General features: G+C 53.6%; 2 protein-coding genes across 8 annotated transcripts in view; one reads left to right on the top strand and one right to left on the bottom strand.

Moving 5' to 3' along the window:
• The window catches only part of MIDEAS (mitotic deacetylase associated SANT domain protein), a 69,319-nt gene that overhangs the window by 31,803 nt on the left and 23,386 nt on the right, over window positions 1-14,130 (bottom strand). For 3 of the 7 annotated variants that reach the window (XM_086319783.1, XM_086319788.1, XM_086319790.1), the window contains exon 1: window positions 5,488-5,625. The exons of 3 other annotated variants lie outside the window; for them this stretch is intronic. The gene's annotated coding sequence lies outside the window, so the exon portion shown is untranslated. Of the gene's footprint in view, window positions 1-5,487; window positions 5,626-14,130 lie in introns of those variants that run through there. One more of the 7 variants, XM_086319785.1, reaches the window with a different exon arrangement.
• Window positions 2,296-8,967, top strand: LOC147364033 (uncharacterized). The gene is made up of 5 exons (XM_086318898.1): window positions 2,296-2,370; window positions 4,655-4,717; window positions 4,867-4,974; window positions 5,181-6,387; window positions 8,557-8,967. The coding sequence occupies exons 1-4, from the start codon at window positions 2,296-2,298 to the stop codon at window positions 5,832-5,834; spliced, it is 900 nt and encodes a 299-aa protein (XP_086175024.1). The 3' UTR covers window positions 5,835-6,387; window positions 8,557-8,967.

The raw sequence follows: 14,130 nt of genomic DNA, 5'->3' as shown, positions 1-14,130 counted from the left end.
CAGCTGCTAGCAACACGGAAGGGCTGTTTACGCTCAAGTGTGCAAGCGCTGAGCAGGGATTAAAAAGAGCAGCAGCAGCCACTGAGCAGAGGGGCCTCTGCCCATGTCTTCCTCTCCTGACTGTCCTGTTCTGGCCAATCTGCATGCTGCAGAGCGCAAAGAGCGTGGGTACTTCTGCTTTCAGTCAGATCTAGTCTCCCAACCGCAAAACTCACTCACACATACACACACACAGACAAATAAATAACTATGGAGCCAGCCGAAGACGGGGCCACACCCAGGAGCCGAGACACTATTCCTCTGGGCTCTTCCTGCACTGAAGCGGCCCTGGGAGGGGCAGGGTAGTGGACCGGGGACAGGACCCGGGAGCCTATCCCCCTTCCTAAAGCGAAAGTGGGGACAGTCTGTGGAACCTCAAGGAACTCGCTGCTTTCCAGCTTCCTTCTCTGAACGTGAAGGGCTGTCTCAAAGTGTTTTTCCAGCTCTGGGATGACTCCTGGAAGCTGGGGAGCCCAGAACGATGGGCTGGCTGAAGGGGTCAGACAGAGCCAGGTCAGGTGGGAAAGAGGATCTGAGGCCAGCCAGGTGTGCCCCGAGAGCTGCCAGCAGGCTGGGAAGAAGAGAAGGTGGAGGAAAAGCAGGAAGAAGGCGGAAGGAGGCCAGCCCACACGCACTCTTGGGACTCTGAGTTATCACTCTGACTGTTTCTAAGCTCCTTTCTGAGCTCCAGGGCCTTCCCCTCCAAACAGCTGGCAAATTCTGGCAACAGAAGGCTGGCTTAAGGCCTCTGTCCACCCGGCTGCTGGAAAAAGCTAGGAATCGAAATCTCTCACCATTTGCCTTTCTCTCTTGACCCCACCTCCCCGGAGGAGATTGGTGGCCTTCCAGAGGGAACCCCCTTTTGGCTGCAAGCCTATTTATTGTACTTCCCTCTCTCCAAGCTTAGACCTGGACAAACCTGCCCTGGCTGCTCCCCTCCTCCATTCCTGAGACTCCTGGAGGAAGAAGCATTGCCTGGAAAAAAATAGCTCTCCAGGCGAGCTCCCTGTGGCTGGAGAGAAAGGCAGAGGGTACAGGGAGCGCCTTCCGCCTGGCCATAGTATCAGGCTCTGTTCCAGGAAGAACACGATCAACAACCACTGCCAGGGACGCCTCCGGCCTCCAGCTCCCTGTCCTCCCCACCCGTCCCCGAAAACCACAGCCAGCAATTCCAGTCCCTCAGGGAGCCCCTGACCCTCACCCCTGCAGAACCCCAGCTCTCTTCCCACACGTGGCAACTTTCTTCTTATATAATAATACCTTGGTGGCCCTCCCACACATACCCTCCCACTCTGCCTCTGCTACTTCAATTGCTGAAAGAGCCAAGGTGCTCTTAGGAGCAACTCCCACCCTAGGCTCCACCCCAAACCTCCACAGAGGTCACACTGAGAGGCTTCAGGTGAAGCAAAGACAAGGGGACTTTTTCCTTGACTGAGAAAGCAGCCTTCCTCCCACCCACGTGAGCAGTTCAGCCTGAGGCCTGGGCGGGTAGGTTCCTAAGAGCACAGTCTGATCTCTGGGAAGTTAAGCCCTTAACCATCAGCTGCAGGGACACACCACCTTGCAAAAGGACCCAGGCAGCAGGGTCTGGGCTGGTCTAGGCAGGAGTGTATCATGCAGTTCCGCCCAAGGCTTAGGCAGTTCAAATAGGAGCTTCATTTCCACAAGCCCCAGTGGCCTGGAATCCAGGCACCCTATCACAAGCAGCACACCTTTCCTGTCCCCTTCCCTGGAAGGAGCAAAAGGCACACAGGAACTGGCTGCGGCAGGAACTGGTGAAGACGCTGGCTGTCATCTGTTGAGTACCTGCTACAGGTCAGTCACTTTGCATGCATGATCTTGTTCAACCTTCACAGCAACCCCATGAGGAATTATTCTTCTTCCCATTTTATAGGTGGGGAAACTGAGGTTCAGGAAGGTAATCAACGCTGAGCCACACAGCAAGCGGGGAAGCTGAAGAACAAACCCAGGTCGGCCGAGGCCTCGTTCACTTGTGCCTGCCAGGCTTCCTTCAGAATCACTGTCCAGCTACTGTCCACATGCCATCCAGGAGTGGTGCTCGGAGTGTGGGGACGGAAGTAGGTGTGGACAAGTTTTGCTTGATGGCTCTGGAATCTAAACTGCTGCTGCCCTGCTAACTGTTATTGTTCCCAGGTATGTGACCATGAGGGCCCTATAAGTGTGCATATTGTTGGGGGTGGAGGGAGGGTGATCTGGATTCCAAAGAGCAGTTTCCAACACCGAACTTATGCTGTAATGCTTCTGATTCATAAAATGAGCTCACAGTCTCACGGTATCCTGAATGTTGCTTTGAATGCAAATGCAGATCCCGTAAGTAAGAACTGGGGATTTCAGCACACTCCACCCAGCTCCAGCCCAACTCTAAGAGTTTAGTTCAGCCCCATCCAGGCAGGGTGATCCCATGCAGAAGCTAGTCTTCCAATGGAACTCAACCCCTGGCTGCATTTTCTGGAGCCTCTGGAGTGTCCGGGAAGAGTGGAGGCCCCAGGCTGCTTCTATACTAATGCATGCACACACAGGAAGGGTGCCAACTGTCCTGGCCAAAGGAAATGCCCAGGTTAGCAGATTCCCAGGCAGGAGGCTCCAGTACCCTTTCATTCTGAGGTCCCTTTGGGGTCAGAATTACTGGGACACACTCTCCAGAAGGCCAGCCATTGGGCAGTGCCAGAAGACTGGGTTCACCAGTATCCAAACCAATGGCACAGTATGAACTCCAGCAGCCAGACTCACTGGGCCCTCCACATGCTAAGTTTACAGTTTTTGGACGGAGATCTTTCATTCCCTTGTTTAGCTAAATACTAGATGTCGGACACTATGGGAACAACATATAGCATATACTAGAGCGAGCTATGGTAATGCTGAAACGAGCTTTCAACGTTTGATGTATAGATACTAAACTGCAAAATCCTCACTGCAATTCTATGAAGGTATAGAAACTCTAGCTCCCAGTCTGTGTTTTGACCATCGCCCTACAGTAGGTACACAAATGACTATATAAGGAGTATTCAGAAGGCTGAAGCTTCTCCAAAGAAAGGGCATTTGAAACAGGATTACAAGGATAAGCCCGAGTCTCTCCACTACTTGTGGTCATCCTCATTGCACCAGGAGCAAGGGCTCCTTCTGTGAGACCCAACTGCATCAGAAGGGTTGTCAAAGCCAAGATTCCTGGACTGATCCCACTCCTCGGTCCAGTATACTCTGCTCTGTGTATCCTCCTCCCCCAATCCTTCTCCCACTCAGCGGGCCCAAAGGCCTTGGCTCCACTGGGCAGCCCTTCCCTGAGTTCCCCTACCACAGGAGGCCTTCAGCTGAAATCCGTAACTGCATATTGCCTTTTTATTTTTCTCCATTTATTAAAAGCAGTGGCCCACAGGGCTAAACACTCAAGCTATTTTTAAATTCCACATTTAAAAGCTGAACTCTCATCCCCACGAGCACTCCAGGGCATTCTTTCCAGTTGAGGGGGGTGGGAGGGTGGAAGGTGAGGGGCTGACAGAGCCAGGAAGAGAGTGGGTTCTCCCTAATGCTTGGAGAGGCCACATTGGCAGCAGTCAGGTCTTCCCAGAGCGAGCTGCGTGGCTGGTAGAGTGGGAAGAGAAGGAACCCTCCAGGTTCTTCACCCCTCTGGCCCCTGGGAGCTACTCAGACCAGAGTAACCTGCCAGAGGCCAATCCAATTAGAGAGGAGACTGGGCCAGAGACATGCGATGAGATGGTTTATCACAGTAATTGAATGTTTACACTCCTATTATTCACTGTCCAGAGCCGTAGGAAAAAAAAAGGATCCATGAATTTCCAACCAGGGATGGCTTCTCCTTTCCCCTTCCTCCTGAAGCCTTCTAACCACCTATGAAAATGGTACATTTCTCTGACTCGAAAGCGGCATGTGCACACCATCACTGGGGGGTTCTGGAGCAAGACAGATGATTTCCTTGCCTCAGCCGGCCCCCACAAGGAAAGAGAGGCTTCTCCGCAGAGCTGCGGTTCATCCTCCTCCATCAAGGCTCCAGCCTCAGTCCTGGAGCTGCAGGGCCCAGCAGAGGCCAGACCTCCAGGAGGCCACCAGGCAGGCTCCCCCTGCTGGAGCAAGCCAGACCTCCCCTCCCCCCTCTTCCCCGCCCGGGTCACCACTGCCAACAGGGATCCCCTGCACACACGTGCCTAGGTGGCCTCCATAGTCAATCAAGGCCAGCCAGCTCTGGCACAGCCCACCTTCCCCTGAGGAAGGCTCCATAGGCTGGCACCCAGGTCCCGGTGGGATGGTGGAAGCAGGAAGTAGCCACTAAAGTTTGTGACCGACAAAGTTTTAAATGGGGGAGAGGAACTTCCCCTTTCATCCTTCCAGCAGCTCACTCTCGAGGCTGGGCTGGAATACCCAGGCTACCCGCCACCCACCGCCACCCCCGCCACCCCGAGCCCCGCTTTGGCTGGCAGGTACCTCCTCCAGGCCTGGCTTCCTGAGGCTTCCTTGGGGTTGAAAGCCCCAGGTCCTTAAATCCAGAAGCCTGGGTGGGGGGCCCTGGAGGTGCAAGCGCTCCTGCATGAGTTAAGTGAAAGACTCGTGTGACCACCTCCACCAAGCCGGCCATACGCAGGGTCCAGAAAAAGACCCGGGCTCCCGAGCTCCGCACGGGAACCACCAAACGCACCACCACCAGGTGAGGCGGCGGGAGGGCTCCGCAGGCCCGAGAGGCGCGTGGCGCACGGGGGCGACCACGGGCTAACAGGTCCGAGGTGCGCCAGCAGGGCCGGGATAAGGCCGCTCCGCCTGCCCGCAACGCTCCAGCTTAGGCCTCTGCTGCACTAGCTCCGGTTCCCCACCACCTCCGTCCCCAAAACTCCGGACGCGGGCGCAGTTTCCACGTCCACTCTCCGGTGCAAGGGGAAAGGCTCCCGCGCCAAGTTCCCGCAGCTCGCGAGCCACCCCCACCCCGCCCCGCGCCTCCCGGAACCCGGCTAGGTCATGCAAGCGAGTCCCGTAGGACACCACGTTTCGCTCAGGCAGAGGAGCAACCGTATTCCTGAGCCTGCCGCGGCCGCCACCGTGTGCCCGGCGGCTTGGGAGGGTTTTCCTGTCGGGGCCGCGCCTGGGTGGGCGGGGGCCGCGCGCGAACTGCGTAGCTGCACAAACACGGCGGGTCGGCGCTGCACACGCCGCAGCGGGCCCAGGGGCGCGGGCCGCGGAGGGGCGCGCGGCGGGGCGGCAAACGCACGTACACGCGCGCGCTTCCCCCGCCGCCCGGGCCGCAGAAGTTGCCGCCGCCCGGCGCCCCCGCTCCGGGCCGCGCCTGCAAACCTGCAGCCCGCGCGCCCAGCAGCCGCCTCTCCTCTCGCGAGCCCGGGGTCCCTTGGCCGCCGCCGCCGCCAGGGCGGGCTCTGCGCCGAGCCGCGTGCAGGCCTCGGCCACCGGCCTGGCAGCCCCACTTACCCCGCTCCTGCCCGAGCTCCCGCATCGGCTGTCCTTTTTCCGCCGCGGGCCGCAGCCTTCGGTCGCCTCCCAGGCTCCAGCCGCCTGCACGCACTCCCGATTTTAAAAACAAACAGGCGCCTCCGCCGCCGCCCCGCGGCGCTCTCAGCGTTTCCGCCAGCCCGCGCCTCCCAAGGCTGCGAAGTTTGCTGGAGGGGCCCGGGCGGGACGCGCGGGTTGTCACCCCTTGCTTGCGGCGCAGGAGCCTCGACGCACTCCGCGCCCGTGGTTTCCGCCTCGCGATCGCTCTCCCTCCCTCCGTGTCACCCCCAGTCCTGCGATGCAGTGTCAGGATTGCACTGCTCTGACTCATCGGTTGAGCTCACAGCTTGAAAAAAAAAAAAGAGAGAGAGAGGGCGAGAGGCAACAGCGAAGGAGGAGGACTCTCTGGCGTGCTACAAAGGATTGCACAACTCCGGGCTGGGAGCGCGGAGCGCCCAGCGGCCGGCCGGCGCGCGCGGCACGGCGGCGAGCAGGAACCAGCTCTACCACTTCATCAGCACAACTGTCTCGGGTCGGCCTCTCTGCCAGCAGGCCCGGCACCGCCCACTTCCTGAGACCAAATAAGGCAGGGGAAGGCGTCTTTAAACCTCCGGCGGCTGCCCGGGCTGGGGATTTCCAGCAGACCTTACCTCCACTCCAGAGACTGTCGCCACCCTCCCCCAGCCCAGGAACGGTGCCCCCCGATGGCTTTGCTGGAACCAACAAGCCACGCGGCTCGTTCCTTTCACACCAAGGTCAGGAGGAGACGGTGACGAAATGTTTGGAAACCCATCGGGCCTGCCAGGAAAGTCTGTGTGTGATGCTGGGGGAGGACACAAGTCGCTTTCTTCCACAAAGAAAACTCTGGTTTTGGATACGGTAGGGCACGCGCAGTCCTCTCCAAGGCACTTTATTAACACTCTCCCCCAGTTTCCCCTTTTGGCTAGCGGTGTTAAGGTTATTGAGAGACTGGTCCCAGCTCCTAAAAGACCCATGTCTCGATTACCTAGATGTAAAAAGCGTCTCGGTTTAATTCTAGCAACTGAGGCCAGAGTTGGGCAGCTTTGGGCTGCCTGCCTGTAGTTCCCCTACCTTTCCTACCATCACCTGATGCCATCCCGCGATGCCTCCTCAACTGGCGGGGAAGATGGGAAACATTTCTGCTACTCAGGTGGTTCTTGCTGGCCCCCAAGTATCCTTACAGTGAGGCTCCAGGGCCAGGAGTAAGTCCTGGGGAGGGAGCCCATTTTCCCTGGCTCTTTTCATTTGTTTTTGTTTTTACCAAGGAGATGGGTCAGAAGGAGATTTTTCTTTGAAGGAAAAGCCACTGAATAATATACTGTGTCCTGGCAGCAGCCGCTTTTCCCCTGTGGCCAGTCCTCAGAGGCAGGTGCATCCTTTGCTTTCTCAAGGGGAAGGGGAGGGGCAGCAGAATGCGATTCTCACCGCCCTTCTGAGCCTGCAGGGCAAGGCCCTTCCCCACCCCGGCCCTCCCCCTGCCCCCAGTGGATGACAGAGACAGTGGTGTCATCTGCATATCTGAGGTTATTGATATTTCTCCTGGCAGTCTTGAGTCCAGCTTGTGCTTCTTCCAGCCCAGCGTTTCTCATGTTGTACTCTGCATAGAAGTTAAATAAGCAGGGGGACAATATACAGCCTTGACATACTCGTATGTTCTGCCTAGAAACCTTCAAAACCCCACTCTTGCTTCTAAGAGGCATGACCTTCCTGTCCTCTTCCACCCTTTCGCTGGTGGGAGCCCCTGTATGCAGCTGGAGCTCACACCTTACCCAGGAGGAAAAGGGCTTATTTACACATATGTCACAGTAATGACAACTTAGTTTTATCTGCAAAATAAAGATAATTATGTCAGGGGACTGGACCCAATGACCTCTTAAAATTCCTTCCAGTTTAAAATCCGTGATTCTGTGATTGCCAAAAAATGAATAGAGGAGCCAGGGAAACCACCTCCAACAAAGAAAAGCCCAGGCTCTCAGATTTAGCATCTGCTCTGACAGTATTGTTCCTGGCAATTCTCAAAGCATGTCCCCCCACACAGCCTACTTAACAACCCTGTGTGTGTGAGAAGTTTCAACTCACTCAGTTTATGGATGAGAACACTGAGGTTCAGAGAGGTCGAGTGACTTACACAAGATCACAAGGCAAGCCGATAGTTTGCCACCTCTCTTCCTCTTCCCATCTCACCCAGAGGAAGGCAGTGAGTCACTGAAGGATTGAGGTGCTCAGGCATGCAGGCCCCCAAGTAGAGGCTGGACTCCCGGGACTCCTGGCAGAGGTTCTGTGCAAAATCTTTTTTGTTTTTTCCATTTGTCTGATGTTTTCCTTCCCACTGACACCTCATCCAAGTGAGGGAACCAAAGCAAACCCACCTGGTCTCTGGTGCTCACTGCTGCCAGGTTCCTCTGCAAACCTGCAGCCATCCTGACCTCCCTCTTGGGCCTGGTCCCCAGAAGTGGGCTTGGGCCAGCCCAGAGCCAGCCCTTCCAAGAGCCAGTGCAGACCAGCCCAGGGATGTTCCCCTCCAGAACCCTGGCTGGGGAGCCCATTTCTAAAAGAGCCTGCCACCACGGAGCCAGAGCCCAGCCTCCAGGGAACAAGTGGGAGCCATTCCAAAGGGCACTCCTCAGCCTTGTCCCGCCAGGATTCCCTCCCTATCCCATGCCGGGCTGCTGGGCTGGGCCCAGGAAGCAGCACAGGGAGCAGGGGTGGATGGCAGGATGCATGAGAAACAGGAGTCAGTGACCTGGAACAGCCCTGCTCATCTTGGAGTAGCTCTCACTCACAAAGGAAGAGAGGGAGAAGGGGCATGTGTGCGTGGAGGGGAGGAGGGCCCAAGACTGTCCCAGATGGCGCCTGCCTGGCAGGAGAAGTCTCCCTCCCAAAGGCCGGCAGATGAGAATGTGTAAAGAAAGCTGCAGCTCTTCCAGGAAGGCCCTGGAGGTCAGTTTTGCTGCAGATATGACAGTGCAGAATCACTGACATGTGAAGTGAAAGTTTTGGTTCTAGAAGCTCTAACCCTTCCTACAGGTGCAACTAAAAAGGGTGCCGATTGCGGAAGAAAAGAAAAAAAGAGAGAGATGGTCCAGGGACCTTACCCAGAGAGCAGGCTTTTCTTCACCAGCAAGCTACAAACTACAGCAAAGAGCACAGAGCTCCAGGTCCCAGGGAGTGCATCTGCTGAGAAACACTCCAGGAAGCAAAGCACCCTTGACAGGATCTCAAACCCTGGCTCCCAGTGACCATAGAATATGGCATTCAAGAGGCTTCCAGGAACAGCATCAGCTCTCTGGACTCTGCACCGAGTTATCCCTCACTGCCCTGAGTGGTCATCATTCGTATCCTCTTCTGGGGCAACCTGAGACCATGAAGAAGCTTGCACGGGGGAATACTGTGGTATGTGAATTCTATCCCAATAAAACTCTTACTAAAAGATAAAAAGAAGCTTCCATGGAAGCCAAGTTCTCACCACCCGTCCCCCTGCCTCCATTAACCTTGTTTCCATCATTCATTTAAAAGAGTTTTCTTTACCCCAAAACCCATGCCTGCTTTCCAGTCCTTTTTCCACTGTCCTTTCTCTATCAGGACTTTCCATCCAGGCCAGCACACACAGTGTGTTTAAGTGAATAACCAACCTTTGCAGGAATGTGGGGAGTTGAGAGTACAAATACCTTTGAGGAAATCTCAAGTCCACCTTATGTCCCTAACGTGCCTTGTGTCCTGCTGTTACTTCCCTTTTCAGAATAAAGGGACTACCTACCTCTGGGACCTCATGACCTACAGTTACAACAGAAGAAAGACAAGGCTGTATGTAGAAAGAACAGGGAACCAGGACTGAGTCTGGATCCTGCCTAACTAAAGCCAATCCACTGTGTGATCTTAGGAAGTTGACACAGCTTCTCTGAGTCTTGAGTTCGGGGTCCCTGTGAGATTCACTCTAAAGTATTTGCGACACAAACCCTAAAAGAATGCCACCTTCTAGGGATTTAGAGAATCACAAAGACAAAAATGGTTTTATAGCTGTATCATGTATACGAGGTTACAATTTTTTTTTTTTTTACTATTTTATCCTAGATCCTCTTCTCCCAAAATTAGCTTTTCCCTTTTGAGAACCTCGCCAAGATTCTGTTTCCTCTGAAAAGCCCCCAGGTCCACCCCATCAGCCTGGGGTGCCCAGAGACACTCTGCAGCACTGACTCAGTGTCCCTTCCAGGTGTCTCTCCAAGGCTTCTGCCCAGCTCCTTTGGGTCCTTCCCTCCAAGCTTTTCCACTGCATGCCCACCCATCCCCAGTAGGGACACTCCTTTGACGCCTGTGCCTTCTCTTCACACCCTTTTTTGGCCACATCCTTTCCGAGGAAGCAGAGGGCTCAAAACCCCAGCTGTGAAGTTAAGGGGCTGTATGCTGACAAGTCCCTGCACGGCCTTCTCTTCTGCCCTTGAGAACCCAGGGGGCCCTCCGCCTGAGTTCACACTGACCTCACCTGTTCCAGGCAGGGCCGCGTCGGCCCCAGCAGCCTGTCCTCACACTGGGGCCCATCCACTGACCCCCGCCTCCACCTCCCTCTCCTGCAGGCCTGGGCCAGGTTCTGAGTGCCTTTGTCAGGCCCAAGAGGGAGCTTCTGCAGATGTCCCCGGTTGCTGCTGTCGCTCTGGGACAGATGTCTGGCCGGGGATAGGGAGAAAGACAAAACAGGTGTGGCCACCAGGGAGGGCGGGCCGGCAGGGCCACAAACAGAAACGCCCTTTCTTCACAGAACCAGAGCTGCCAGCTTCCCAAAGGCTTCATTTCAGCACAGTCCAACGCCCCCTGCAAAACCAGCCCCAGAACAGACTCCTTCATGGGCTGTTCTCTGGAACTCGGCTTCCCTACCTTATGGCTGTGGGTCAGGAGGAACAGGACCCCTGAGATCCAGTGTATGCACTGGGCAGTTTTCTAAAGCCTTATTTTTAAATGAAAACAAATACAAATGATGCATCTTGGACTAGAAGCCAAAATTCATATTCATGAGAATGTACAGGTTAAGAGCACAGGCTGAGACCTGAGTCCAATTCTTGGCTCATACTAGCTTGATGACCTTGAGCAACTTACTTAACCCCTTGGTTTTTCTCATGTGCAAAATGGGGATGATAAGAGCTTAAAACAATGGTATACATTAAGTCTTTCCTAAGTATTGGCTACCATTTTTTCTCCTCTCCTAGTCTAGGATATTTATCACCCATACTGCCATCAGAGTGATCACATCCCTTTTCAATAGCTCCCACCAGACTTCCCTGATGATCCAGTGGTTAAGAATCTTCCTGGTAATGCAGGCAACGCGAGTTCACTCCCTGGACGGGGGGAAAAAGGATTCCACATGCCACGTGATGCAGCCAAAAAAAAGCTCCCATGACCTACTGCAAAAAGCTGTTAGCCAGTCACTTGCAGTTCTGGAACGATCTGGCTCTGCCCTACTTCCCAGCCCCAGGCCCACCCAGTCAAACAACCTGAAGTTCCCCAAGACATCTGCTTTCTCCCATATGCTTCTCCTCCTTGTATCCACAGGTAAACTTTACCCTGCTCTTGACTTGAGCTTAATGGTAGTTCTTCTAGGAAGCCTTCCTTGACTCCTTCAAGCAGAGGACGGCCACTGCAGTGAACACTGCTGGAGGCCCCCCAACCCCAGGTCCCCTTTTATCAGGCTGGTACACCATTCCCCAGCTACTGTTGAGTGTCGGCTGCTAAGGGCTCACAGTTGCTCCCTTCTCAAAGGGAACCCTTCCTGGGAGAGAGCACTGCAGGCAATGATTGACTGGGGGTGGGGGGGGGTGGTGTCAGAGAGGGGTGGGTCCAAAAGATGGGCCCCCCCTTCCCTCAAGGCAGGATCATATCTGTGCTAGTGCAATGCCAACTGCAGGGCTCCCTGTGGCATCTGGCTGAAGCTAGTTCCAGCTGCAACACATCCTTCCTTGCTTAGCTTCTTCCTCAGCCAAGATCCGCTTTGCTCACTCCCTTCCTCCTCTGCGTGCATGCTCAGTCGCTTCAGTCGTATCTGGCTCTTTGTGACCCCATGAACTGCAACCAGCCAGGCTCCTCTGTCCATGGGATTCTCCAGGCAAGAATACTGGAGTGGGTTGCTGCGCCCTCCTTCAGGGGATCTTCCTGACCCAGGGATCGAACCCACATCTGCCTGAGTCTGGTGCACTGCAGGTGGATTCTTTATCCACTGAGCTACCTGGGAAGCCCTCAGAGAACTTCCTGTCAATCCCAGGCACTTCCAATTGTCTCGGTCTCTGCCCCTAAGGATCAAAACAGCCGCACTCTCTCCTAACTCCCATGGCATTCTCTGTTTTTCTTGCCTCCGTCCCTTACACATTGTTTCTACAGCTGCTTCCTGTACCATCTCCCTACTAGGATCAGAGCTTCTCAAGTGCACAGCCCAGGCCTGAGTCACCTCGTATCCCTGGTGCCTATACATGGTGGGTGCTTAGTAAATTAAATGCCTGTTGATAAGTGCACAAATAAAATATTTGTGAAAATTTGAGGTAAGCAATAAGATGTAACTGTTACTATCACTATTACCATTCTGTTTCTTCCATTCTAAGATGCACATTTCCATTTTAATATCTCTGAAATCAGGATGCATCTTACAATTGACAGCACATCATGGTTTAACTAGCAGCATTTTCTTTTTCATAGTTTGCATAAAATAATGGTTGTTTCACAATCATTGGCTTCTTAGGGTCAATGGTATATGGTATTATTATTATTATTATTTGCCACACAGCTTGCAGGATCTTAGTTCCCCAACCAGGGATTGAACCCAGCCCCTGGCAGTGAAAATACTAGGCCTTAACCACTGGACTGCCAGGGAATTCCCTGTATGTTGTTATTATTACTATTACTACTGCTACTGAGAGTGGATCTCCTGGGTTCTGGGGACTGCAAGGCAAAGCCCACAGAGCTAAGTCCCCGTTACATGAGCTCAGTAACTGTCAGACAAGCTCTCATAAAGTGACTTGTATTTTCCCAGAGGTCAGAAGGACCCCTGTGTCTGGACATCTCTGAAAATTCCCATGAAAGCAGGCCAATGTGATGTGAAACAAGCTCTGAACAAAGAGTCAGGAGAGCAACGTTCTGGGCCTAGCTCTTCCCTTAATTTTCCAGATGACCCCATGCAGGACCTATCAACACATTAACTGAGCATCTACTAAATGCTTGACATGATGCGACCCCGACGGGTCCACCCAGCACCCTGAGGAAGCCATTATCCTCTTTTTTATAGATAAGGTTAAACAGCTCTTCCAAGGTCAGACAGATGGTACTTGACGGCCGGGCTTTCTGAGTCCTGATCTCTGCTATATGAGGATGCCTCCTTGGGTCTGTTTTCCCAGAAAAACCATCAAGTAATGAGGGGTCACAGGTTGGAGGCTCACAAGCCAGGCTCATTCCCAGATACACTGCATTTGACCTATATAATGTATTTTATTTTTATTGAATTAAATGTATTTCCAAACATTTATTTAAATCAGGAGATTTAAGTTAAAAATCGGGATTTCTGGTTTATCATTAAAAAAAAAAAAAAAGAGGAACATTGCTTACATTGGGCCCTCCTTCTCCGGGGTGGAGTCAAGTAGCTGTGCCAGGCACTGTGATGGGAGGTACACGTTCCAATTTTCCACAGATTCCACCCCTTCCTAGGCCATGGGTCACTGTCATTTATCATCTAGCCTGTGCTGTTCTCTTACACCCAGCCTGCCTCTGTTATTGAGATCCCCCTACTCCCTACCGGCCTTTCAGTGGGTGATCCTTAAACCAGATGCACTCAGGTGCCCTCTGCAGCCCTTACCTGCCTTTGGCTCCTCCCAGAATCTCCCAGCACAGCCTCCCTCCAAGGAGGTCACTTTAATGAACCTATTTCAGAACGAGCAGGCAAGCCCCTGCCTGGCACCTACCTCCCCTCTGCTTCCATCACAGGCACAGCACCCTCTTCGTGGGTACCTCCCACCCCCACCCAGAGCCTCAGTCCAGGCAGATGTGGAGAGGAGTTAGCCCAGGTTGAGGGGCGGGGCCCCATCCAGGAGGCAGGGAGGAAGGCAGGACTTTGTATTTCCCAACAGGAAAGTGGTACCGAGGAGATAAATTGTAAGCGGGGGAGGCTCTGCAGTCACAGATGAGCAGTTTGACACATAAGGAAAGACAAACAGTAAATCATCAGGAGGAAAAATGCCGGGTCTCAGCAGCAATTTGAGAAATGCAAATTAGAACACCATTAAGGAGCCATTATGACCCGAGTCAACATGAAAATAAGTAAATAAATTAAACAAGAAAGCTGCTGTTGGCAGGTCATCAGGAAACAGCTGCAGATACACTGAGGTGCTGCTGTAAACTGCTCAGATCCTTCTAGGATGTGATTCCACATTGTGTTCCAAGAGTTGAAGACTTGATCAGGTTATTACAGTCAGGAGACCAGATCCCATGAAAACAACTCAAACTACCACCTCAAAGGAGTCTTTATAAAAGAGGCTCATAGGAGCCTGTATTTAGACTCCCCCCAAATGGAACTCCATTCAGATTACAGTATGGTATGGTAACAGAATGAAATATAAAAGGTTGACATGAGGA

Source organism: Bos grunniens, chromosome 10 (genome assembly GCF_055505025.1).
Source record: "Bos grunniens cultivar Pamir isolate PY7600 chromosome 10, Bosgru_T2T1.0, whole genome shotgun sequence".
Lineage (NCBI taxonomy): Eukaryota > Metazoa > Chordata > Mammalia > Artiodactyla > Bovidae > Bos > Bos grunniens.
Note: the sequence above shows the minus strand (reverse complement) of the source record. Positions and strands in the feature narration are given on the sequence as shown.